Here is a 25,250-nt window from a genome sequence, read left to right on the forward strand (position 1 = left end):
TCCCATACTTTGGGCTTAAGCGGATTCTAAAAAAGCAAAAACAGGAGCGCGTTGCCAGATTTCTTTGTCGTGATCCACCGAAAACCCCATTTTATCTCTGTTGAAAGCGCGTGCCCAAGACTTAAAGCTAAGGACAAGGAAGTCATATTACACAATTCCCTATCTGCCGAGGCAAAAATTCGCTGCTTCGTGACTGATAAACAAACCCACCAGCTCGGCTAGTGGTTTTGTTTCCAAAACATTTGGCCAACTATCCCAGCATCCTAGAACTCTATATAAACAAGAAAACTTGGTCATTTAGTCAATCACAGATTACCGTGTTTACAAAGAACAAAAAGAAGAGTTAAAGAGTTTCTGAAGAATACGTTATTTGAAGATGAGTTCAACAAGCCGAGCTTGGATGGTGGCAGCCAGTGTTGCAGCAGTTGAAGCCTTGAAAGATCAAGGATTCTGCAGGTGGAACTACACCATTAGATCATTACACCAACATGCCAAGAACAACATCAGATCAGTTTCTCAGTCGTCGAAGAAGTTGTCTTCTTCGTCTTCCGCTGTGGTTTCAAGCAAAATAAGAGAACAGCAAGCAAAACAAGCGGAGGAGTCTTTAAGAACAGTCATGTTCTTGAGCTGTTGGGGTCCCAATAACTAAGCTGATCAGAAAGTTTTGAAGGTTTGAACGAGAAGAAATCGGACAAACTATAGTAATAATGTATTCGAATTTGTTACTCTCCTGTAGTACTTAGAAGATTTATGAGATTACAGATATATATCTCCTTTCCAAGCATTTGGAACTTGTAAAGAGCAATATATAAAATTTTATAGAATTATCGGCACCCATCTTCATTTTGAGGTTCCAATTAGTCAGTTAACTGCATGTCTCTCTGTAACCCAAAGATCATAAAGGAAGAGCTTTAATAAAATTAAAGCATAATAGATGAGTTCATTATCTGCTGCAAAACCTCAGAAGTCTTTCCACTGACAGCAGTAAAAGTGAATGTTTATGCATTGGGCTAAATGGGTACCAATCAAATATGGTTAAACCAAACGCATCACTCGGGTTTCTTTCTTTCTTTTGTTTTTTTCTTTCAAAAAGATATGAATAAAAACGATCAAAGAAAAGACATGTACAGATAGCTGATTTTGTTCAATGAATCATAGAATATAATATTGGCTCATATTATTTAAGCCGATCCTATCCTCTCGTCCAGATACGACAAAATTTTATCCTTTAGGGGTAGGATTATGAAAGGAGACGCTCCTCTCGTAAAAATAAAAAAATAAATACAAATGAAGATAAAAAATATTTTTATAATTGACAAAAAAAGATACATATATCTCGTTTTTATTTTGTTTTATTTTTTTATTTTTTTATATTAATATTTTTTTTTCTAAAATATTAACATAATTTTATAATTTTAAATTATTTATAAATTTATTTATATTTATATTATATATATTAAGATAATTAATATATAATATTTATGATTTTTAAAATATTATATTAATTTTATTATTTAATATATTTATATTATATTGAAATAATAAAAAAATAATTTTTTTAATAAAAATGAGAAAAGAAATAAAGAAAAATCTTTCTCAACCCTATAATTAAGACTAATAAAATGGGGGGTAATTAATTAAAATAAGCAAAATTTTAAGCGTTTATACGTTTTTAGGCCACCCTAGACAAGTTTTACCAAAATAAGCAAATAGTATTTTTTTTTACTCTTTTTACCCTTATGTTGAAAAACCAAGTACAAATATTTTGTCTGAGAATGTGCGTCGGTTTATGACGGTTACGATGGTGGCTAGGGATTTTACACTGAAACCCTAAATATGTCGAATTATGTATATAGATGTTTTTGAATGTTTCGAACGATTAAAATGATGTAGTTTCGATGTTAATGGATGTCTAGAAGTGTAGCCGTTGAGAGACAAAAGCGCGCAAATTTACAGTGTCACGCAAACTGCGCAAATTTACAGTGCTGCGCGTAAATCGAGTAAACACTGTTTACATCGCGCAAACCTGTCCACATTGCGCAAAAGTAGATATCATAGTCTGTGAACAGTATTTTTTGCGCGATTTTGCAAGCAGTTTGCGCGATGTGAAGAGTATTTGCGTGGTTTGCGCGACACTGTTCACAGTTTGCGCGACACTGTTCACAATTTGCGCTTTTGTCTCTCAACAGCTACACTTTTAGGCATCAATTAACATCGAAATTACATCATTTTAATCATTCGAAACATTCAAAAACATCCATATACATTCGACATATTTAGGGTTTCACTGTAAAATCCCTAGCTATTATCGTAACCGTCATAAACTGACGCACATTCTCAGAAAAGATATTTTTACTTGGTTTATCAACATAAGGGTAAAAAGGGTAAAAAAAAATATGGTTTGCTTATTTTGGTAAAACTTGTCTAGGGTGGCCTAAAAACGTATAAACGCTTAAAATTTTGCTTATTTTAATTAATTACCTGGCCCATTAATATAGAAATTGATGTTTTTTCCGCCTTCTCGTCTCCTCAACTTGTACTAAATAAATTATCAATTAGCCACCGATGTTTTTCTCTCACATCCTTCAGGCTTGGGTGGATTTTATTAAGGAAAACCAGGTGACCGTTGCCTGAATATTTTTTGTCTTGTATCCAAAACCCCATTTTATCCCTTTTTTGAGTGAGCCTGACCAAGCGATTATACAATACAAGGACATTGAAGTCATGTTACAACAATGCCCCACTTGCCGACCCAAAATCCATTGGCTTCGTTTGAGTTTTGACAAAAAACCACCAGCAAAAGGTATAGCCACTGGTTTATTTCCAAAACATTTGGCCTTCATACTATACCACCGGCATCCTCACAACTGTATTTAAACAGAAAACTCGTGCAGTCAACTACAACATATTGTGCTTCCAAAGACAGAGAGAAGTGTCAAGACTCAAGAGTATCTGAAGAATTTATTCACTGGAAATGAGTTCAGCAAGCAGAGCTTGGATAGTAGCATCCAGTGTTTCGGCAGTGGAAGCCTTGAAATATTGAGGATTCTACAGATGGAACTACACCATTAGATCATTACACCTAACATGCCAAGAATAAATCAGATTAGTTTTATTGTGTGGTTAGACTTTTCTTTAGAAAAATGCATGAAAGTTGCATCGGAGAAGTGAGTAAGTGTTGTATAAAGGTAAAAAGGTAACATTTTTGTATCTCATATAATTATTCTGCTGAAATTTTCTCTAGAACATTGATAGCAAAATAGTGGACTTAAACTTCCTATTGATAAGTGGAAACACTTTAAAAAACTTAGGGTACGTTTGGATAAGAGTTTTTAAGGTTACCTTGGTAATCTATCTTTTATTCCTTTGTTTGGTTTGTCAGTAATAAAAGATTATAGTAATCTTCTATTACCAATGCTGACATGACATGTAATAAAGATGGTAATCTAATTACCACCTTCACCTTAAGTATTTAAAGATTACTGGGGTAATCTTGAGTTTATTATAGAAAAATGATTATTTATTAATTTTTTGAGATAAAAATAAATTTATTTTTAATTAATATGACAAATAATATAAAAAATATTTAAAAATAATTATATTCAAGGACATTTAAGTAAAATAATTTACTAGTAATCTTTTATTACCTTTAACCAAACACAATAATTATTTATACCTATCAAATTTTATCAAACATAGTAATCATTTATACCCAGTAATCTTTTAAGTAATCTATCTTCAAGGTAATCTTTCTATTTTAGTAATCAAACATTACCCAAACGAAACACCCCCTTATTGTTTTCTTCATTTCCTAAGTGAAATTCCTTCTCTAATTTTATGTACTTCTCATTAGTAGGATATTTGCTATAAACAAATTGGTGTTAGAAGGAGAGTCTCGAAAAGCTCTCTTTAATTTTCCAGCAAACATATTTCTTCTTTCATTCTCTGGCAAAACATTTTTCCCATGGCTCCCCTTAGAAGAAGGTCAAAGAATGTCATAAGTGATCAAATTACTAAAGTTAGTTAACTGTTTCTCGCCCTAAACAACTTGAACTTCTTGTTCAAAATCAACTTACACCAACAATTCGAGCATAACCAATAATGTCTAACATAGAAATACGGTTGAATTATGTCATTGAAAGTCTAATTAATATCATTAACACCTTGATAGAATGAATGGAGTTGCCCTCATAACATCATTAGGGACTTAAGTCCCTACCCAATGACCAATCATTATAAGGTTACAGACTTCTCACTCTACAACATATTTATTTGACGAGGAGTCTACTCTCTACGAGGTATCATTTTCCTCGGTGAGCTCTTCATTGGTTTCAACCTTGCTTACCTTAGTCCTAACCACTACTTTAGTTGGTTGATCTATTTTAGCTAGTTGGTTAATTCTCCCGACTAAAGGATTTTGACTACTTGAGGAGGAGGCCTCTGAACCTATTGGGTAGAGTTTGACTTCTCCACTGGTTGAACTCCTAGACGACATTTGGAAACAAGAATATGGGCAGGCATTAATTTCATCTATGAGTTCAACTAATGACTAACTTCAGGGTTCAATAAGCAACTAATTTTACCTATGAGTTTCACTAGTGTCTAACTTAACCAAAAACTTAATGTCAAAACCCTAAAAGCATGTTTCTACCCAAAATTATTAACAAACCAAAAATGTCTACCCAAAAGAAATTACATAATTAAATCAAACATAAAATATGAAGTGTACAGTCAAGAAGACATAACTTGTAAGTAACAATGCATGACAAAATACTCTAATTGCATTTAGTCAAAAATTGGAAAAGTCTTTCGGAAAGGACCGAGAGTTTGAAACTTTTGGGCCAACAAAATTTTTAGGGTAACAAAACTAAAGAACGAGTTTCAAAAGAATATTTATAGACAAGTTGAGATTGAAAGAGATATAATTTTAGTCATTCAAGTTAAGTCGATAACATGTGTCGATCATCAAACAAGATACTTAAATTTTCACTCTATAAGAAATCATAATAATTTGAATTGTTTTGATAACGTATAAAAAATCTATACTATATTATGTCTGAAACAATCTCATTTTACTAGTTTATCATCTCTAATGTTTATTTTTCTTATAATAGAGTGCTCATTCTATCCATCGTAAAACTTTAAGTTAATTCATTTTCGAATATGAACCCTAGAACGGGCATTGACAACTCATTAAGTAACCAATTCAATAAGGTAAGTTTAAGCCAAAGGTTGAAGAACTTGAAAAAAAAAATTACTGCTACAACTCTCAGAAAACGTCCTCAATTAAAGCATAATTTCCTAGTTTTATTTCTTTTTCCACTCAAGGTGATACATTAATAAAAACGAAAAAAAGAAAAATCATGCACAGAGAATTAATATATGTTCAACATAAATTTCGCCACGTGTCCACGAGGCTACGTTTAGGTGGTTTTCACTCCACACACCGGGCGCGAGTGGATTCTCAAAAAAAGAACCAAAACCCCATTTTGTCCCTGCTAAATGCATGTTCCCAAGATATTATGCAAAGGACATGGAAGTCATATTACACAATTCCCTATCTGCCGGCCCAAAAATCCGTTGTTTCGTGACTGACAAAACAACCAGCTCAGCCAGTGGTTTTGTTTCTAAAACATATGGCCTTCGTTCTATCCCGGCATCCTGAAACTCTATATAGACAAGATGACTTGTGCCATTTACTCAATCACAGCATACTGTGTTTACAAAGAGCAAAAAGAAGAGTTAAAGAGTTTCTGAAGAGTACGTTATTCGAAGATGAGTTCAACAAGCAGAGCTTGGATAGTGGCAGCCAGTGTTGCAGCAGTTGAAGCCTTGAAAGATCAAGGATTCTGCAGGTGGAACTACACCATCAGATCATTACACCAACATGCCAAGAACAACATCAGGTCAGTTTCTCAGTCGTCGAAGAAGTTGTCTTCTTCATCTTCTGCTGTGGTTTCAAGCAAAATAAGAGAACAGCAAGCAAAGCAAGCGGAGGAGTCTTTAAGAACAGTCATGTTCTTGAGCTATTGGGGTCCCAATAACTAAGCTGATCGAGAGTCTCTTTATGAGATTGCAGATATATATCTCCTTTCCAAGTAATTGGAAACTTGTAAAGAGCAATATATAAAATTTTGTAGAATTATTACCACCCATCTTCATTTTGAGGTTCCAATTAATCAGTTACTGCATGTCTCTCTTTAACCCAAAGATCATAAAGGAGGAGCTTTAATCCATAGATAAGTTCGACGAGCATAGCAGCAGAAATAGAGGCCTCGAATGGTCAAATAAGGTTAAAATTTAAGCCTAAAGGATGATGAACATGTAACCAAATGCATCGCTCAGGGTTTTGTTTTTTTTTAATTTTGTTTCTCCCAAAAAGATAAATGAATAAAAAAGAAGATGAATAAAAAAGTCATGTCACATAGCTGAGATCGTTCAATGAATCATAGAATATTATATTGGCTCATATTATTTAATTTGATCCTACTCTCTCCTCTACTTGTATTAAATAAATGGCCATAAGACTCGTTCCACCCAAGATTTGATGAAATTTTAATTGGTATCCCTCAGAGACGAAAATGTAGAAGATGCCGACACCGTTTAAAGAAGAGAAGGGATTTTGATCGCAGAAGGTGAAAATATAAATTTTAAAATTTACTTATAAAAGAAATCTATTAATTTTTTAATAATTTTTTAAATTGAAGAGGAAACCAAGTAAAATTTTATAATTTTTATTATATTATAGGTTAAATTATGATTTTATTCCTCCAACTAATTAATTATATTAATTTTTAATTGTTAGTTGGGGCTTTTAATATTTTGTGAGTATCATTGGGTGGGAATAAGTCTTTTGCCCTAAATAAATTATAAAGGCCAAAAAACTTATTCTCACCCAAGGTTAAGTGTAAACTCAAACTCATATCTTTTAATTTCTAATAACTTAAATTTTCATTCATGAACAAATTTCTGTTAAAAATTTGATTAATGTTAAGGATAAAATTATTATTTAACGAAAAAATTTTAAAAAGTAAATTTTTATTGTATTTTTCTCTCTCAGTTTAAAAACTAATTATTTTTTCTATTTAAAGTTTGAAATATGACAATTTCATCTCTAGAATTTTGAAACTATTGTCAAAGACGGTGAAGTTTACTATCTCTGACCACTTTGGCTCTCTCTCTCAACTTATCTCCTTCTACCAACTGGTTCCCACCAATTGACGATAGTAATTTCCTCTGATGAAGATGATTTTATCTTTATTAGAGGTAATCGCTTTAATAAGTGGGTAGGAACAAGTCAGTAAGGAGAGGTAACCAGGCTGGGAGGATGAACACGGCCTAAGACAACGAACTTTATCTCCTCTGGGAATAGTTTCAAAATTTTAAGGGTAAAATTGTTACTTTTCAAATATTGGATAAGAAGAAATTATTAAATTTTCAAACTAAGGTGAGGAAAAATAATAAAACTTTAGTTTTTAAAATTTTTTTAATTAAATAACAGTTTTACCTTTGACTTTAGTAAAACTTTGGGTTTTTTGAAAGTTAGGAGGTAGAAGGGCTTACACCTAACCTTGGGTGGGAACAAGTCATTTGCCAATTATAAATTGCTGAATTAGCCACAGGTGTCTTTCAGTCCCACGCAGCTGGCTTAAGTGGATTTTAACAAGGAAAACCAGGTGAGCGTTGCCTGATCAAAACCCCACTTCATCCCTTTTTTAGTGAACCTGACCAAGCCATTATACAAGGATATTGAAGTCATATTACACTAATTCCCCACTTGCCGACCCAAAAATCCATTGGCTTCGTTTATGACAAAGACCACCAGCAAAAGCAATAGCCACTGGTTTATTTCCAAAACATTTGGCCTTCAGACTATACCACCAGCATCTTTAAAACTGTATATGAACATTATACTCGTGCATTCAGGACATAACAACAACAACAACAACTTATTAGTGTGTTTCCAAAGACAAAGAGATGTGTCAAGAGTATCTGAAGAATTCATTCACTGAAAATGAGTTCAGCAGGCAGAGCTTGGATAGTAGCATCCAATGTTACGGCAGTGGAAGCCTTGAAATATCGAGGATTCTGCATATGGAACTACACCATTGGATCATTACACCTAACGTTGCCAAGAATATGGATGCAGCATACAACAATTAGTCATATTATTTACGTATAAGTTGACATCAAACGCGGGTAAAAATCTCTCTACCGTGAAACAAGAAGAATGATAAATCTTAGTAATTTCATAATTTAATCCATCACATTCTATTGTTATCTCCTATACCATTCTAAGGACCTTTAGATCATTACACCTAACTTGCCGAGAATTAATTAGATTAGTTTGGTTGTGTGTTAGACTTTCTCTTAAGAAAAATGCATAAGAGTTGCATCAAAGAAGCAATTAACTATAAAAGCAATATACAACAATTAATCTTGTTATTTACATGTAAGTTGACTTAAAATGTAGGTAAAAGTCCTTCTACCTTGAAACAAGGAGAATGATAAATTTTAGTAATTCCATAATTTGATCAATCACATTCCATCATTGTCTTCTACCATCATGGACATATAACACAATTATCACTTATTTATTTGAGATAGCATAATCAACAAATTCCATTTAAAGATCTAGATTCAATATATTATAGTCTAGATATTTTTGTTTTTAATTATAAAATAATACAATTATCTTTTTCTATTGTCCTATAATTATAGAATTGTATAGAGATAAGATAACGATATTTTTGTATCTCATACCTTTACTCAGTAGAAATTTTCCTTGAAATATTAATAACATAATAGTAAAAATAGACTTTCTATTCATAAGCAAAACACTTTTAAAATCTTATTTAATTTTTTTTTCTTAAGTGAAATTACACTTATAATTTCTCGTATCTCTAGTTATTAAAATTTTTACCATGAACAATTTGATATTTGAAGAAGGTTTCGGAAAGATCTCCTTAATTTTCTAGCATGTATTTTTCTTCTTTCATTCTGCAACAAAACCTTTTTCCTGTGGAAGAAACTTAAATAATATTTTAAGTGGTTACTCAGCATTTTTTTTCATAAAACAACTGGAACTTTTGTTGAGAACCAATTTGTGCTAACAATTAGAGCACAACCAACCATGTTTTAAATAAAAACACAATTGAATAATGTCATTAAAAGTCTAGTTAATATCATTAATAGTGGTATTTGAACATCACCATCAAGGACTTTGGTTCCCACCTAATGATCACCATTACAAGATCAAGAGCATTTTACACTACAAAGGACTTTTCGATGAGGAGTCTACTTTCTCTGAGGACGTATTTTCTTAGCTAGCTCTTCGTTAGGTTCAACCTAGTTAGACTTAGTCCTAGCCACTGCTGCAATCGGATGATGTATTTCGACTAATTGGTTAATTCTTTTAACTAGAGGATTTTTTGCTACTTAAAGAGGAGGCCTCTAAGTCAATTGGGTAGAGTTGAACTTCTTCACTAGTAGAACTCTTAGATAACAATAGGAAACATGAATATAGGCAAGTATCAATTCTACCTATGGGATCAACTAACGGCAGACCATGGATTCAATGGGCAAATAGTTACTTAACCAAAGACCTAATGCCAAAACCCTAAAAGTCTACCCAAAAGAATTCACATAAATAAATTCAGCATAAAATATGAAGTACAGGGTGAAGACGACATAACCTGTGAGTAATGCATGACAAAAATACTTTGATTGCATTTGGTTGGAAACTGGAAAAGTCTTTGTAAAGGTTTTGACAGTTCGAAACTTTGAAGTCAAATAATTTTTAGGGTAAGGATGTTTATAAACAAGTTGGGATTGAATGTGATGTGATTTTGATCATTCAAATTAAATCAATGACACATGTTGACCATCTAACAAGGTATTTGGATTGTCACTCAATAAGGAATCATGATAATTTGAATCTTTTTTAGAATATATAACGCACGCATGCAACACATTACATACAAAGTGAAATCGTCTTTTTAGTAAAGTGTTATAAATAATAAACAAGAATTTTGATTGTTTATATGTGGTTCATTTATGTTGAAAGTTGAAGAGTTTTTGAAGTTATACAAAAGCTTTAAAAATTGGAACAAGTTATTTTGTAGTTAAACTTTTTTTTTTTTTAGAAAAATGTACGAGGGCAATACTAAAGAACTGACTAGCTATACAAACAACATATAACAATTAGATATGTTATTTACATGCATGTTTACTCTAAATATGGGTAAGAGTCATTTTGCCCATAAAAATATAAAAAAGATAATTCTAGAAGTTTTACAATTTGCACGATCATATTTCTATCTCTATTTCTTACCATTACAAGATAATATAATTATTTCATTTTTTTAAGATAATACGATCAATAGATTCCATTTAAATATATTTAATATATTATTATATAAATATATTTATTTTTAATCATGCAACCACGCAACTTTCATTTTCTCTTATCCTATAAATACAATATAATCTATAGTAATTCCCATTAACAAGTTTTTCGGTTTTGTGGAGTCAAAGTTTTTGTGGGTGGTGGGTATTCCAAGACAGTTTAGAAGCATAAATTGATCCAAGCACACTAATTCTTGGCATAAGATTGATCCCATTTCACAAATGTTAATGGCAGCAAAATGCATTGATAGATGACGAGTTTACTAAACCTGTTAATTGAAGAGATTAGTAGAACAATGCTGAAATGCTTAACACGTACGTTAAAATTCAAGCCACTGCTGGTTCCATTTCCTCCTTACAAAAACAATGTCATTATGTTTTGGGCCAGAATGGGCTTCATGTAGGCTTTAGCCTTCAGGGTTAGTAGGGCCAACCAAGCTTGGACAAAATCCAAAGCCTTCAACCTCGGCGTTGCATCGCGCTTCTAAAACACTAAATTATTCACCAAAATCAAAACGATCGAAACTGTTTCCTTATATTCCGGGCTGACAAGTGGCGTGAGACACCACTGGTTTGCCAAAACCAGCAGCCAAAACTGTAACTGCCTCTCCTCCCATCATCTTATATTACAAGTTCATTCATTCTCACCCCTGCGAGAGAAAATCATGAGTTGGAAAAGTAAGGCTTGGGTTGTTGCATGCACAATTGCAGCTTGGGAGGAGATTAAAAATAAGAAAATGAGTCCTTGTACTTCAAAGATACTCTCTCTGTACCACCACCATCTCAATAACAAATTGGGGCCTGTGTCTTCTCAAGTGGAGAGAAGCAAGCAAGAAAATCTTGAGCAATCAGAAGAGTCGCTCAGGAAAATTATGTATTTGAGTTGCTGGGGACCCAACTAGAGCAGGAAACAAAATTAGAGAATAGTGTAAGAAATGTTACCATAGATCTCTCTTAAATTGCAAAATGTGCATACTCATTTACACCTAAAATCAGGAAGGTGTAACTATATTTAACTTGTATTATATCAGTCTTTAGTGCATGTCAAATTATTGTGTTTGAAAAGCAGCCATTTCGCTTTCATGCATGCACCGAAGCCTAAAAATCAGAAGATGTGATGATTTGATAAATTGCTCTTAACTAGCCAGGTGCATCTCACTCATTTGAGTACATGACATACATTAGAATATAAATAAAATCTATTAAAAAGAAAAGGAAAAATAACTTAATGCATATGATATATGTTGGAAATTAAACAAAAGATCAAATTTACATACCCGGTTGAAGTTTTGCGAATCTAGATTACGGATTTTGTATTCTAGATTCTTGTTCTTCATATTAGAATTAACGCGATGTGTCAAAACATATCCATAATACGATTTACTGTTATATATACAAGAGAGTTCTTGGTTTTTGTTTTTACGTGTAGTAGTTGAGTGAGGCAATTTTTGGGACTTTTAAGTGTGAAAAAATGCATATTATGTTATCAAATATAATTTGCATTTGCAATTTTCTAAACTATAAATATTTAATTAATTGCAAAATTCTTCATGCATAAGGCTATGACTGTAATAGAATTTATAGAGTTGTAAACAATTCTACATTTGATGAAGAAATTGACTTAATGCAACAATCCTTTTAATCAATTATTGATCTATGAACCCGACTTTCTTCTCAAAAATACTCACAAAAGTATAATACCTTTTGAACGACTTTATATATCGCTCTTGTATCTTGGAAGTGGGACCTAACCCTTTATTCATAATAAGTTTATTAGGTCGTTCCATTAAAAATCCAATCAAATTCAATAACTTATACTTTATTATCCAAATTAAATAACCAAATACAAAGTGTAATGGACTTTTATAATATGATTACATAATGCGCATGAAAAACTTATTCTTGACTAGATATTTACTCAATTTTTATTTTTTATTAAATCAAACCATAATCAATGTATACCCATATCAAATCCCAACATATTATTCATCTCATTTGGTCTTTTGTTTCTTTTTATATAATAAGTGAAAATTTTTTTTCTTTTGGATAGGTTTGGTTGAAATATAAAAAAGATTATTTTAATAATTTATTTTTTATTATTTATATTATTTTATTTTATTAATAAATAAATAAAAAAATTTATTAATTTTATATTATCAATAGTGATGTAATAAGTAATATAAGAAATAATTTTATTATTATTTTTATCCTAAGTATTAAAAAATTATTAAAATAATTTTGATTTTATTATAACTATATTTTTATTTATTAATTTTTTAGAATAAATATCTAAGTACATTTAAATAAAATAATATTTTAATATTCTTTTATTCTTTCTAATTAAATACAATAATTATTTATACCTACCAATTTTTACCAACTCTTATTTAACATAGTAATAATTTATGTGCCAAAAGACTTATTCCCATCTAAGGTTTAATATAAACTCAAACTTATACCTCGCTAACTTTCGAAATCCTAAACACCCACTCGTTTATTAAATTTTGGTGTTATTATCAAGAGTAAAATTATCATTTAAAAATTTTATTTCAACTTATATTTTAGGGTTACCCTTAAGTCTTAAAATATTTATTTTTGCCTCTTAACCTCATATTTTCCAAGTTTAAAAACTAAATTCCCCTCTCTTAAGGCTAGAGTTTTAAACTCTTATCATTTTTTTCCCATTACAGTCACCCTCCCAACTTTCTAAAACATTTCTATTTTAGAGATGAGAGTTTTCAGAAAGATGAGGGTGAAACTGAAATGCTTTAGGAAGTTGGGTTAATTAAATAAAAAAAATGAGAGTTTAAAATCTTAGACTTGGGGGGCGTTTGGTTGAAGGGTTTTTAAGATTATCTCGGTAATCTATCTTTTATTCCCTTATTTGGTTTGTCAGTAATAAAATATTACAGTAATCTTCTATTATTAATGTTGACGTGACAGGTAATATAGATGATAATCTGATTACCACATTCACTTTAGGTATTTAAAGATTACTTAGGTAATCTTGAGTTTATTATAATTATATTATTATTTATTAATTTTTTGAGATAAAAATAAATTTATTTTTAATTAATATGACAAATAATATAAAAAATATTTAAAAATAATTATATTCAATGACATTTAAGTAAAATAATTTAGTAGTACTCTTTTATTACATTTAATCAAACACAATAATTATTTATACCTATCAAATTTGATCAAACATAGTAATTATTTATACTCAATAATCTTTTAAGTAATCTTTCTATTTTAGTAATAAAATATTACCCAAACCAAACACTTCGTGAGAGTAAAAAAAGTCAGATTTTAAACATAAAAGATATGAGATTATAAGATAAAAATAAATATTTCAAAACTTAAAGATAATTTTAAAAAATGAGTTTAAATAAAAATTCTAAATAGTAATTTTATTCATAACAACAATACTAAAATTTAATTTATAAATAGTATTTAAATTTTTAAAAATTAACAAATATAAATTTATGTTTACCCTAATTTTGGATGAAAATAAATCTTTTACGCTAATCTATACTTAATAATCTTAAAACAACTTTTCTTCTGTATATATTTTTTATTTTTTATAATAAAATATTAATCAAATCAAACTCTTCTTTGATATGATTCCTACGCCTACCTATAAGGATTAGCTTATTATTACCTGAGCTGAAAAAACAAAGGAGAAAAAACGTGTGGATGCCAGATGTCAAATTGGGTATCCAACGCATTATCTCCCCCTTCCTTTCTCTCTCTGCTTTTTTCTGATTTGAATAGAATATGCAGAACATGCTCCAATGTGTTGCTTGTTCTACTATTCTATGATTATATCCAATATCATGTTCATGTCAAATCCATAATTTGAACACATAGACGCAGCAATTTGGATGGAGATCATAAAAATGCAAGTGGCCAGACTGAAGCAATAAGATAAATGTGGTGGTGGGCCAAAATTGATTGACTGCGTCAAAGATATGAGAAGGGAAAGTGACTTTATGCAAAGGGTGTTTGATTATACCCAGCCGAGCAATTTACTTGGGCCAAAGGATTATTCCCAGGAACAATCACTTATTGCCCAATGTGTTACTGGAAATTAAATAAATAAACAAGCAACACTTGGCTAAGAATTGAAGAAAAGAAGAGATGCTTTCCGCAAGGCTGCCCCACATCACACGCTCGCCACAAACAACGGGGTTCTCGCATCATCATCCCGTTCATACCTTCTTTCTATTACTTTATCAAACTTTCTTCTCTTCTTTTTTAAGGTAAAGTTATTGGACAAATCCCATTTGCCTAACATTTTTCTTTTTCACTTCATTTTTTTCTGTGAGTTGTATTTTATTAATATTTTTCTTATAAATTTCTTGATGGATAATTTCAAACTACTTTCTCCAACTTGTTTTTCAAAATTTTTTTTGTTCAAATGACATGGGTACTCAACTGATTTAGTAGTTTAAAAAGGGTAAATTACATTTTCCCACCCAATGTTTGGCTTAAGATTTTTTCTATCTTCTATCTTCTAGCTAATATAAATAACACTTTACTCATAATTAAATTTTGTTTAAAAAGCTGACAACAAGAATAGTAAATTCATCATCAATTAATTTAAAAAAATAAAAAATAATTGTCTTACAATTATGTCCAAAAATTTTCAATGTAACAGTTTAAAAACTCAAATATCAGTCATTGAAATCTTTTTAAAATTTCATATATTTTTAAATTATTATATGGTTTTTATAGTTGTAATATAAAATTTATACTCATAATTTATTGTATTATGTTCAATTATTTGATGTGTAACTATCATTTTTAAACTATAGGGGGCAAATAATACTTCAGTAATTTTCAAAAAAGCCCAAAACTTTTTCAAATTTATATAACCCATTAAAAATTAAAAAAAAACTATAATATTTTTAAAAATTATTTTTATCTCTTGATATATGATTATACAATAAAAAACATTTCTATCTAAAGAAAGAGAGTAAAAAAGAGGTGATGGTGAAAAGAAAGAAAAATAAGTGAGTTCTCATATAATTTAAATATTTAAAGGGTTTATTTTTAATTTTTGTTAATCTAAAGCTATATGATAAATTTAACAAATTAAAAAAATAAGAATAATTTAGTAATTTTACTTGATTTTAGATGAGAAAGTGTTATCAATACTTGATTTTGAATGAAAAAATGTTATTTATGTTAACTAAAAAAGTGTTTTAATGTCAAACATTGGGTGGGAAAATGTAATTTACGCTTTAAATAAATATTTGTAAAAAAAAGCAATAATATTAATTTTGTCCGCTTTTTCCTGTGAGGGGAATTGAAGGAACTTCACAACCCAATTTGAGAACCGAAGTTACAGGACATAAAAACCAACTGTAAAAGCCCGGGAATCGATATAAAATGGCACTCGAAACGTTCACATCAATTGAAAAAAATAAAAATCTACAACTCAATGCTTTGAGATCCAACAAGAGCACTGATTTAAGCAGGAGAGGGTAAGTAAAGTACCCGGTTTCAACAATCAAAAAAGGCATTATTGCGAGGAAGGATCATATTTATACACACAAAGCATAAACCATTTTTGTCATTTGGTACGATAAAGAGCTTTCACCTACACAGACAGACAAGATAATTATAAGTATTTTGATGTAAACAAAAATACTGAAAAAAAGAAACACCATGGCTGTTGATGAGCAGAAATCAGGTTCTGGGCCTGAAGGCAAGGTTTGGAGTCTTTGTAAAATGCCGTTTTGGCAATCAAGCAATGGTTCTTCTTCTTCTTCATCTTCTTCAATGCATAACAGCAATGTTTATCAGCAGAATAATACTCAGCAACTTGGAGCAAGATCAACTGCACATTCTTCTAATGTTTCTACTATGGCCAAGTCTTTTCTTCCTACTAGAAGAAGACTCAGGCTTGATCCTGCTAACAAGCTCTACTTTCCTTGTAAGCCCTTTTTTTAATTTTTTTCGGTATTGAATATGTTTTGTTGGTAAGTTTGCTGCACTTTTTTTTTTTGATCTGGGTATTCTTATTTCATTCTCTAGAAATGAAAGTTTTCTTCTCTTGGAAATTGGTGATCTGGTTTTGGAGATTGATATCTTTCCAATTTTTTATTATTATTATTATTTTGCTTTGTTGTGTTTCATGATCTTTTACATTTTTTGAATTGCTGTGGTTTATATTGGTTTCTTCTGATTTGATTGGTTTGAAGCATGTTTACTGGTTTTATTTACCAGTGGCTGATGTGAGCTTTTGTTTTTTAATTTCTAGAATTAAGATCTCCTGTTCTTCTGTTCTTCATTCGTGATCTCTTTTGAGCTGAAATTGATTTTATTTCGTGAAATTCACTTCCCTTCAATCAGTCTCTTCAATTTAAATCTCTTGAAATTAAAAATTTTCTTTTCCTTCGATCTCTTCATTACATCATCTGCTTATCCTTCTGGCCAAAGTGGTTTACATTGGTTTTAACTGGTTCAATCGGTTTGTGGTTGAACATGCGATTTTCTTGATCTGACATGTCTTCATCCAGCCTGCAGACGAAGATTTTTATGACGATTCCATGATTTGTTTATTTTCGTAGATGAATTAATCCAGGCTTATTTCAGTAACCGAAACAAGATTCTGTATACTTTTTTGATTGTTGCATCCTGAGTTAAGTGTAATAAATTGGTTCTATTTGAGTTCTTCTTTCTTCCTTGCTAAATTACTCATCTTCTTTTATTCCTTCATTGATGTTAATATATGAGTTACTTCAGTATCTGAGTTCTTGGTCATATGCTATAAGGTTCTTTTAGTTAACTTTTTATTCCTCTGTTTTCTTTTTTAAGGTTTTACTTTAAAATTTTTTAAATACTAGAAATCATATTGTTGGTCAAATTTCTTTTTCAATTGATGTTTGTGAGGTATATTTGTCTTTTCCAAACTCCCTGATATATTGAATCTCTGTTGCATTTGAAGATGAACCTGGTAAGCAGGTTAGGAGCGCTATTTCCATTAAAAACACTTGCAGGTCTCATGTAGCTTTCAAGGTATGGAAAATGTTCTTGTCAATGTTTCTTTGCTGATTGCTTTTAATGTTCATGCTTGATTTGTCTTATATCTGGTCTTGTCACACATATTTTCATATTAGAAAATGCTTAGTTTTCATGAAACTGAAATTTTTGTGAGGCAATGCTAGCTGATCAAATTGAAATTTGCCTGGTACACAAGTGAAATTGGATGAAATTCTTACTTGTTTTATGTCTGCCCTAAAATTGAAATTAATTTACTGGTAGGCCTCTCTTTTAACTTCTATTACTTATGTTAGAAAAGGACTTAAAACATTTTTTGTAAAGTACAAGATTTCAGGAAAATTTTCAGTTGGGAAATTTTTTCATATTGGAAAAGTTCTGGTGCAATTCCAAGAAAAAAGTATCTGTTTAAATAAGAACACCCTGATTATATTCTGCTTTTGTTGCCTTTTAGCATAAATTGGTTGTAAAAACTTCTGCTATCATTCTACTTCAAGGGCTTTCAGTAGACAATTACACATCTTCCTTTTCCTTTATATCGGTTTTCAATCTGTCATCAACACTTAAGATTGAAAACCAAGACATGGCCAACTCATTGCTTACCCACTCATCATTACAGTTCCAAACAACTGCACCAAAGAGTTGTTATATGCGTCCTCCAGGGGGAATACTAGCTCCTGGTGAAAGTCTCATCGCAACAGGTAATTCCTCTGTCTGGTCTTTCCTTTTCTTTGCCCATCACCTCTTGAAATGCTTTCTGTCTTTTTTTCCATATTTGTGACCAATAAATACCTGTAATCATTTGGTCTCTTCTTAATCGTTTACTTAACTGGCAGTATTCAAGTTCGTGGAGCCTCCTGAGAACAATGAGAGACCAGTTGATCAGAAGAGCAAAGTTAAGTTTAAGATCATGAGCTTAAAATTGAATGGAGAGATGGACTATGTCCCAGAGCTGGTAATTGTGCAGTTCCAAACTCAACCTTTAGAATTAATTTTTATTTTTTAAATTTTTATTTCATCTCTTATTGATTTTGAGATACTGATATGGAATTTCATATATTTATAAGATATTACTTTTTTTACAATCAAAATTTTTATCTTTGAAATCCTAAGTGAATGGCAATATGGGATTATATATGTTACAAACATTAATGGTTTAGGTAACCTCTTGATCAAATGATAGGTAATATTCGTTCTCTTTTAAGGAAACCAAGGGAAACTTGTCCACTTCATGTTGAGAAAACAATAGATAGAGAAGATTTTTATGTTCTAGATTAATTGAGGGCCTGTGGCTTGGAATGTTATTGCACTATTAATGCACCTTAATAATATATTATTGATTTATCTTATGAAATCTTCTTTTGCTGAACAAGATCTATCGATAGTCTACATGTGATGAAGTAAAGTCTTATTTTGTCTATTGAGAGCTTGTATCTTCTTTCACAACTGATTTTCACACTTCTTGGTTGGTAGTTTAGATTATTCCCGATCCAATGTTATTCTTGTTTTTTAGTCTTGGAACTAAAGCACACGTCACAATTTTTAATTAATCCTTTCATGAAAAACTGTAATGCTTGATTGTGCCTCTTCATCACCAAGCACACGGTCAAATTTATTCATATTTTGCTGCCACTATGCAAAGGGGTGAACATGGTCCTGCCCTATTCTCAGGGCCGCTGTGCAAAGGTGTTTCTGCTTCCAATGCTGTATTATTGTGTGTGGCAAGTTTATGTAGGATAGGTTATAAATCTAAAACACTTAAGGGCTGGCTTCCACCATTTGACATTCAGTTTTATGTCTCTGCTTTGTTGTAAAGATAACTGTCTCTGAATATTTTCTTTCTCCATTTCTTTGATCCTGCGTCACCAAATCAATCAATAATTTGAGTCATCAGTTGTCCACGAATAGAAATTGGTTGATAGCTTAACAAGGGTTGGTTGAATCTCTGATTTCTCGTCTGTATCCTAGATTTTTTTTAATTTAATTCAAACAATAAAACATCATTTTGCTCTTAAAATTTACTGAAGAGCTCCACCTTTTGGCTTTATTGATCCTTAAAAGTTTGGTGTGCATATTACTGATTCTTGACACCACACAAGGAATTTCAGATCTCAGTTGTTTACAGTTTAAAGTTGTCTCTTTAGCACTTCTAAAAGCTACTGTTCCTTACCATCTTCAATTCCATCAGTGACTCAAATAACAATTGTCTAAGTCAAAGAGCCTATTTCTGTTCAGATTTCTATAATTGAACTAGTCTTAAATGTGGTATTGTGAAGTTTTGTCCTGCTTGTTATGTTTATTTCCTTTCACAAAATATTTGAAATCATGACCTTATGCTGGCAAGAAATTTTTTTTTAACAATGCACAGTTTGATGAGCAAAAGGATCAAGTAGCAGTTGAGCAAATTTTACAGGTTGTTTTCCTTGACCCAGAACGCCCTAGCTCTGTGAGTAGAACACGATATTTCTGATATGTTGTGCCTTCTATTTCCAGTTATTAGTTTGCTTGTACTATCCATTTGAGTTTCATAATCATTACATATGGGCTTTGTTTTTGCAAAGGCGCTGGATAAACTCAAACTTCAGTTGGCTGAGGCAGAGGCTGCACTCGAGGCACGCAAAAAGCCTCCAGAAGACACAGGACCCCGTATTGTTGGGGAAGGACTTGTTATAGACGAATGGGTGAGGAGTCATTGCCTTTAATGGTATTTGTTTTCACAACTAAATACATTTTTTAATAGCGTCTTCTGTTCCAATTCTCTTTCTCAGAAAGAACGACGGGAAAGGTATTTGGCCCAGCAGCAGGTTGAAGGGGTTGATTCTCTGTAAAGTGTTGTTACCTCTTGTTCAAGCACTTACTTTTGTGGAACTGAATTTCCCATCAAGCAATGTTGCATTCTTTGGCCTTCCGTTCATTCAGAGTATGTTCAAGTGATTAAGAGGAATGCCCAGAAAGGTTAAATTGAAGTATGGTATTATTGTTATCAGGTTTGAGCCGCTTCGTATGTAGATGAACTGTATCTGGTGTAAGCTGCTTGATTCAGGGCTCCTTCCCTGCTATTTGTAGATATGGGATTCTGTTTAGTACAAAAATTGTTGATTTTGGCTTTAAAGATGTCTTATGTAGCTCATTTTCTCCTCAACTTTGTAAACTACCCTTATAATTTTCGTGTTTGAGATTTGGAGAACTTTGTTGCTGCATAAGAATTAAAGATACTTAATCAAAGCCTTGAATTGTTCTCACACATGATGATGAATCCCTGTTATTGATATAAATATGTTGCTTCTGGCTTTATCATTCAGTAGGTGGAAAGAAGATATGTAGGCTACTTAGTTGGAGATTTGTTAGGAAGAAAATAATCTTGTTTATCTTATCAATTAGGCAGAACTAGATTAGTGCTTATTGAGATATTAATTCTGGATATGGTTCTGATTCTTCTTGGGCCACTGGCCATTTTTTAAGGTGCTTTCCTTGTTTTGTCTAGTTAAATACTTGGCATTTTTGGACTTTATATTTAATAGTTCCTTGAGTTGGGGACAATATTCTTATGGTTGAATGACTTTGTCCCACCCCAACTTTGATCAAACAATAATTTCTTATCTTTATGTTTGAAAAGTTAATTTATCTACTTGTTATTCATTTCTATTAATAAAACTATGACATGAAAAGGTCAAAAAAAAGAAAGTCTTTTTGCATAGACTTTTATTTTCTATTTCTCTCTTACTCTCTCTATATTTCCCCCTCTTTTTCGCCTCTTCTCGTCACTAGTAATGGCCTCAATAGCGTGCTCTTGTTTTAGATTTAACCTTAATCAATTTTTCAAAAATCATATATGACCTCTAACAATATCATACAACATATATGAGTGTCAAGATGATGGATTTACCCTCTATGATACTTTAGGTTAGATCTTATATTTTTACTCCAACAGAGGCTAAATAACGATCGATTATGGGTATATTTAACTCAAAGGCTATTGAGAGACCAAATTTAGTCTTGACAAATTGTCAACATTCTATATTTGGCTTCAATCGACTTAGTTGTGACGAAGCCTCCTTGAATTTTAAACAACGATAACGAAACTATGATGGTCCAACAACACAAAAGTCCAATGGAGCTTATTGACATTGTGCTAGTGTACACACAACTAATTGACAGGGGTGGCCACACGGGCAGAGACATGTTGATAAAGGGTTGAAGGCGACAGGTGCCTAAATTATGAGGGTGAGCACAACGGGTGCCATAGCTGCAAAGGTGATGATTGGTTGATGATGGTGAATAGAGGCAATCTCTGTAATTTTAATAAAATAAAGATAAATTGGTAATTAACACATAAATAAAGTGTCTAGGGTAGTTGTCAGATTTATTCTTACTTCACTTGTTATGGGGTTGGCTTGGATGGTCTTTCATTGAAGTGTCAGCTAAACTTAGTACCCTCTTAGGGAGTTATTTAGATTTGTACATTAGGTGATTCAAAGACGTCCTCAAATTTATAAAAAATTTTATGAAGAAGATACTTGGAAAGTTATAAGAGATTAAGAAGTAACGATCACATGAATATAGGGAATAAAGTGAAAGATGTTATGTTATGATGACAAGTGTTATTATTGCTATAATAAAATTATACGTCCTTATTTTAAGGCCAAACGACTATTTCCCATTCAAGGTATGCTGTAATGACAATTTTTCATTCTTTAACTATGGAAACATCAAATACCTACTCATGACTAGTTAAAAATAACGATGGTAAGGGTAAAATCGTCATTTTTTCTATCATATTAAAAAATAAACTAAAATATAATCTATTTTTATCCCCCTAAACTTTGAAAACTAAATTTTTTCCCCAGTGTAAGTTTTAAAAAATGATAGTTTCATCTTAAGGTTTGGTTTTGAAATCTCCGGTGACCTTTCTAGCTCCATTACCGACGACCTCTCCCTCCCGAAGCATCCTCTCCTTCCGACGATCTCTTTTCTCCTATTTGGAAGGCCAATCGACATCGGAGACGCCTTGAGAGACGAAGAACTTAGTCGGAGAAAGAAAATTTTAGTTTTCAAAGTTTAAGGGGGTAAAAAGAGATAAAATTTTCAGGCGTTAGGGTTCTGTTAAATTTAACCGGTCATGGGTGGATATTTGATGTTTTCATTGTTGAAGAGTAAAAACTTATCATTACAACATACCTTGGATGAAAAATAATCATTTAACCTTATTTTAAATATACATATAATATATATATATATATATATACAAAATTGATATTTATAAATTGCTCTTTATCACTATTAAATCCTACTCCGCGATATTTGCTTTCAATAATGCACTTGGTCATAGTGGGGTTGGCCCATCCAAGAACAATTATGTTTTTCGTTGGATGTGAACGTTCAAGGCCAAAAATATGTACATAGTGGGTGATTTATTCAAGTTCATTTGTTCATTTTTATTTTCCTTGTGGGTCCATCTATTGAATGATGGGTGGGTTAGAAAATGTACCTACAACAAATATAAAATAATTGAAATCTTCTGTTCTATAAAATATTTATAATCTTACCTAGTAAGTAAGATGATGTGATCTGAATTTTAAATATTTAATTAAATATTTAAATAATATATTATTTTATAATTAATAATATATTATTTAAATATTTAATTAAATTTTCAAAATTAGATTTGCATAACATTATTATCCATAATCACAATCCTTATTATTATCCTTCCCCTACTTTCATTTCATATTTTTATTCAATTAAACATGAAATTACTTATTTGTTTGATATGTTAATGTTCGAATAAAAACTTTTTTACTTTTGATAAACAAAAATTAATACGTTTTACTTAACTTTATCTAAAAGATTTTTTTGACTTAAAACTTATGACACTTGATTATCAACTTAATGTTTTTTTATTTTTTTTTAATATATGCTCTACTATCAATTTTATGAAATTTAATGGGATTAGAGATCTTGCAAAAGTGATAGTTGAAACTAAGAAAGATAATATGTAGTTTATTTATTGATGAAATTAACAGTAGTTTTACCAATCACAATTGCTAGTGTCAAAAGAGAACATATTTAATAAAAATTTTATGAAAAATCATTTACGAAATAAAATGAGTGATCAAATAATTGAAATAACTTAATTGTGTATATAGAAAAAAATGTATTTAATAATATTAATAATAAAGTCATTATATAATGCTTTCAAAATATAAAATCATGTCCAAGATATTCTTCTTTGATTTTCCTAAATTCTATTATTTTTCTAATATTGATCGCCTTAATTATATTTCATTCTTGACTTCATCTATCTATACTTCAAGAACACTATATTTTAAAATCAAGCAAATGATTCATAGGGTACACATATTTGAATATGTTAAGTGATCAAACTAATGTTTAGTCAAATGTAGAGGATCTTAGGTTTGGAACACTCAATGAAGACTCTAAAGTTTTCAAAAAGTTAGAAAAGTGGAAGACTTGATAATTTTGAGGCTAAAGAGAAAGCTTAAGAAATGATTCAATGGTGTTTTTATAGGAAGTTTGGGATTGAGTATGCATAAATCTTAACCGTGAGCAATAAAAATTATGATGATTTGAATCACCACGATAAGCATACGACGTGTGCATGCAATCCTTTAAATGAAAAATAAAATTGTCATCGTTATAACGTGTTTGTGAAGCTGAGATCTTGATCATCCACATGTTTCTCATTTATGCAAAAATAAGAAAAGTTTTTAAAACCCTATTCGTATTATAAAAAGTAGGGATGACTGTTGTGCGATCAGATTTCACCTTAGTCCAATGTGTGAACATGACATTGAAGAATCAATTAGTTACACAATTAGCAACTAAAAATGTCACCTATATGTATGCCAATCCAAAATATACGTAGAAGTCCTTTCTTTCAAAAACAGTGGAAAGAGTAACTCTTGACAGTTCTAATCATTCTCACAATCTCTTCAACTTATCACTTTAGTCTCCCATAGAATCACATTTCATTCATATTCCCCATCGTCACATAATAGCATGCATAATTATCTCTTATATCAATGAGACATTATAATTAACTATTTTTATTTTAATATCTAAATTCAATCTATTAGAGTCTCAATATATATATGATCATGAAATTATTCAATCACTTCTCACATGTCCAATAAATACAATATTATACAAAGGTGAGGAGAGTAATTTGTATTTTTATTTTATTTTTTAATAACCAGATACTTTATCTGTATTAGTTAGATAAATAAATTTGACGCTGGGTATTCATAGTGTGAAGTTTTTGCCATCACCAAAACACAACAGAAATTCTCAATAATTTGCCATGAAAATATGTAAAAAATTTTAACAGCAGGCCAAACTGTATGAGAAGAAGACGAGGAGAGAGAGCCACCATCAATATTAACACAACGCGTGTGGGTCCTTTGATTTGCATGTCATGAAAAATGACAGCACTAAAATTTAAATAAAGATAAAACTGTCCCAGTGTGGGGCCCGTACAGATCAATGGCATGATCTAATTGGCTGTGAAGAGATTAGTCATGAAATGTCACTGCGGATGAGGGCGCCACCACATTCTTTGTAAGTACGAGAATTTAGGGTGAGATTTCGCGATATACTTCCCATAACCTGGTGTATCACGATATTTTCATTTAATATAATTATATGTAAAATCTGTCCTATTATTTTTTATAATTTAAAATTATTTTATTTTATGATAATAACCCGTCATTTATATATAAATTTTTATTTATAATATTATTTATTTTATTAATTATTAATATTTAATAATATAATATTTCTCGATATACATTCATCAAATTATAAATTGTCTT

The 25,250-nt window shown here is 30.9% G+C and overlaps 3 protein-coding genes across 3 annotated transcripts; all 3 read left to right on the plus strand.

Annotated features, from left to right (window-relative positions):
- Nucleotides 1-248: 248 nt before the first annotated feature.
- Nucleotides 249-833, plus strand: LOC123195819. Its single transcript, XM_044609668.1, has one exon. It carries the CDS (start codon nt 377-379, stop codon nt 647-649), a length of 273 nt encoding a protein of 90 aa, XP_044465603.1. The 5' UTR covers nt 249-376; the 3' UTR covers nt 650-833.
- Nucleotides 834-5,668: 4,835 nt separating this feature from the next.
- LOC123195977 lies at nt 5,669-6,155 on the plus strand. The gene has a single exon (XM_044609855.1). It carries the CDS (start codon nt 5,776-5,778, stop codon nt 6,046-6,048), a length of 273 nt encoding a protein of 90 aa, XP_044465790.1. The 5' UTR covers nt 5,669-5,775; the 3' UTR covers nt 6,049-6,155.
- Nucleotides 6,156-15,831: 9,676 nt separating this feature from the next.
- Nucleotides 15,832-20,662, plus strand: LOC123195529 (vesicle-associated protein 4-2-like). Its single transcript, XM_044609293.1, has 7 exons — nt 15,832-16,351; nt 17,366-17,436; nt 18,038-18,119; nt 18,255-18,373; nt 19,787-19,864; nt 19,980-20,099; nt 20,187-20,662. The coding sequence occupies exons 1-7, from the start codon at nt 16,084-16,086 to the stop codon at nt 20,244-20,246; spliced, it is 798 nt and encodes a 265-aa protein (XP_044465228.1). The 5' UTR covers nt 15,832-16,083; the 3' UTR covers nt 20,247-20,662.
- The last annotated feature ends 4,588 nt before the right edge of the window (nt 20,663-25,250 follow it).

The sequence above is a fragment of the Mangifera indica genome, chromosome 14, assembly GCF_011075055.1.
Source record: "Mangifera indica cultivar Alphonso chromosome 14, CATAS_Mindica_2.1, whole genome shotgun sequence".
NCBI lineage: Eukaryota > Viridiplantae > Streptophyta > Magnoliopsida > Sapindales > Anacardiaceae > Mangifera > Mangifera indica.

Excerpts from the sequence above, each read along its gene's own strand:
- LOC123195819 (XM_044609668.1), top strand. The coding sequence starts at position 377 with ATGAGTTCAACAAGCCGAGCTTGGATGGTGGCAGCCAGTGTTGCAGCA.
- LOC123195977 (XM_044609855.1), top strand. The coding sequence starts at position 5,776 with ATGAGTTCAACAAGCAGAGCTTGGATAGTGGCAGCCAGTGTTGCAGCA.
- LOC123195529 (XM_044609293.1), top strand. The coding sequence starts at position 16,084 with ATGGCTGTTGATGAGCAGAAATCAGGTTCTGGGCCTGAAGGCAAGGTT. Across the intron at positions 17,437-18,037 it reads GGTCTCATGTAGCTTTCAAG|TTCCAAACAACTGCACCAAA; the intron begins GTATGGAAAATG and ends TCATCATTACAG. Across the intron at positions 18,374-19,786 it reads TGGACTATGTCCCAGAGCTG|TTTGATGAGCAAAAGGATCA; the intron begins GTAATTGTGCAG and ends AACAATGCACAG.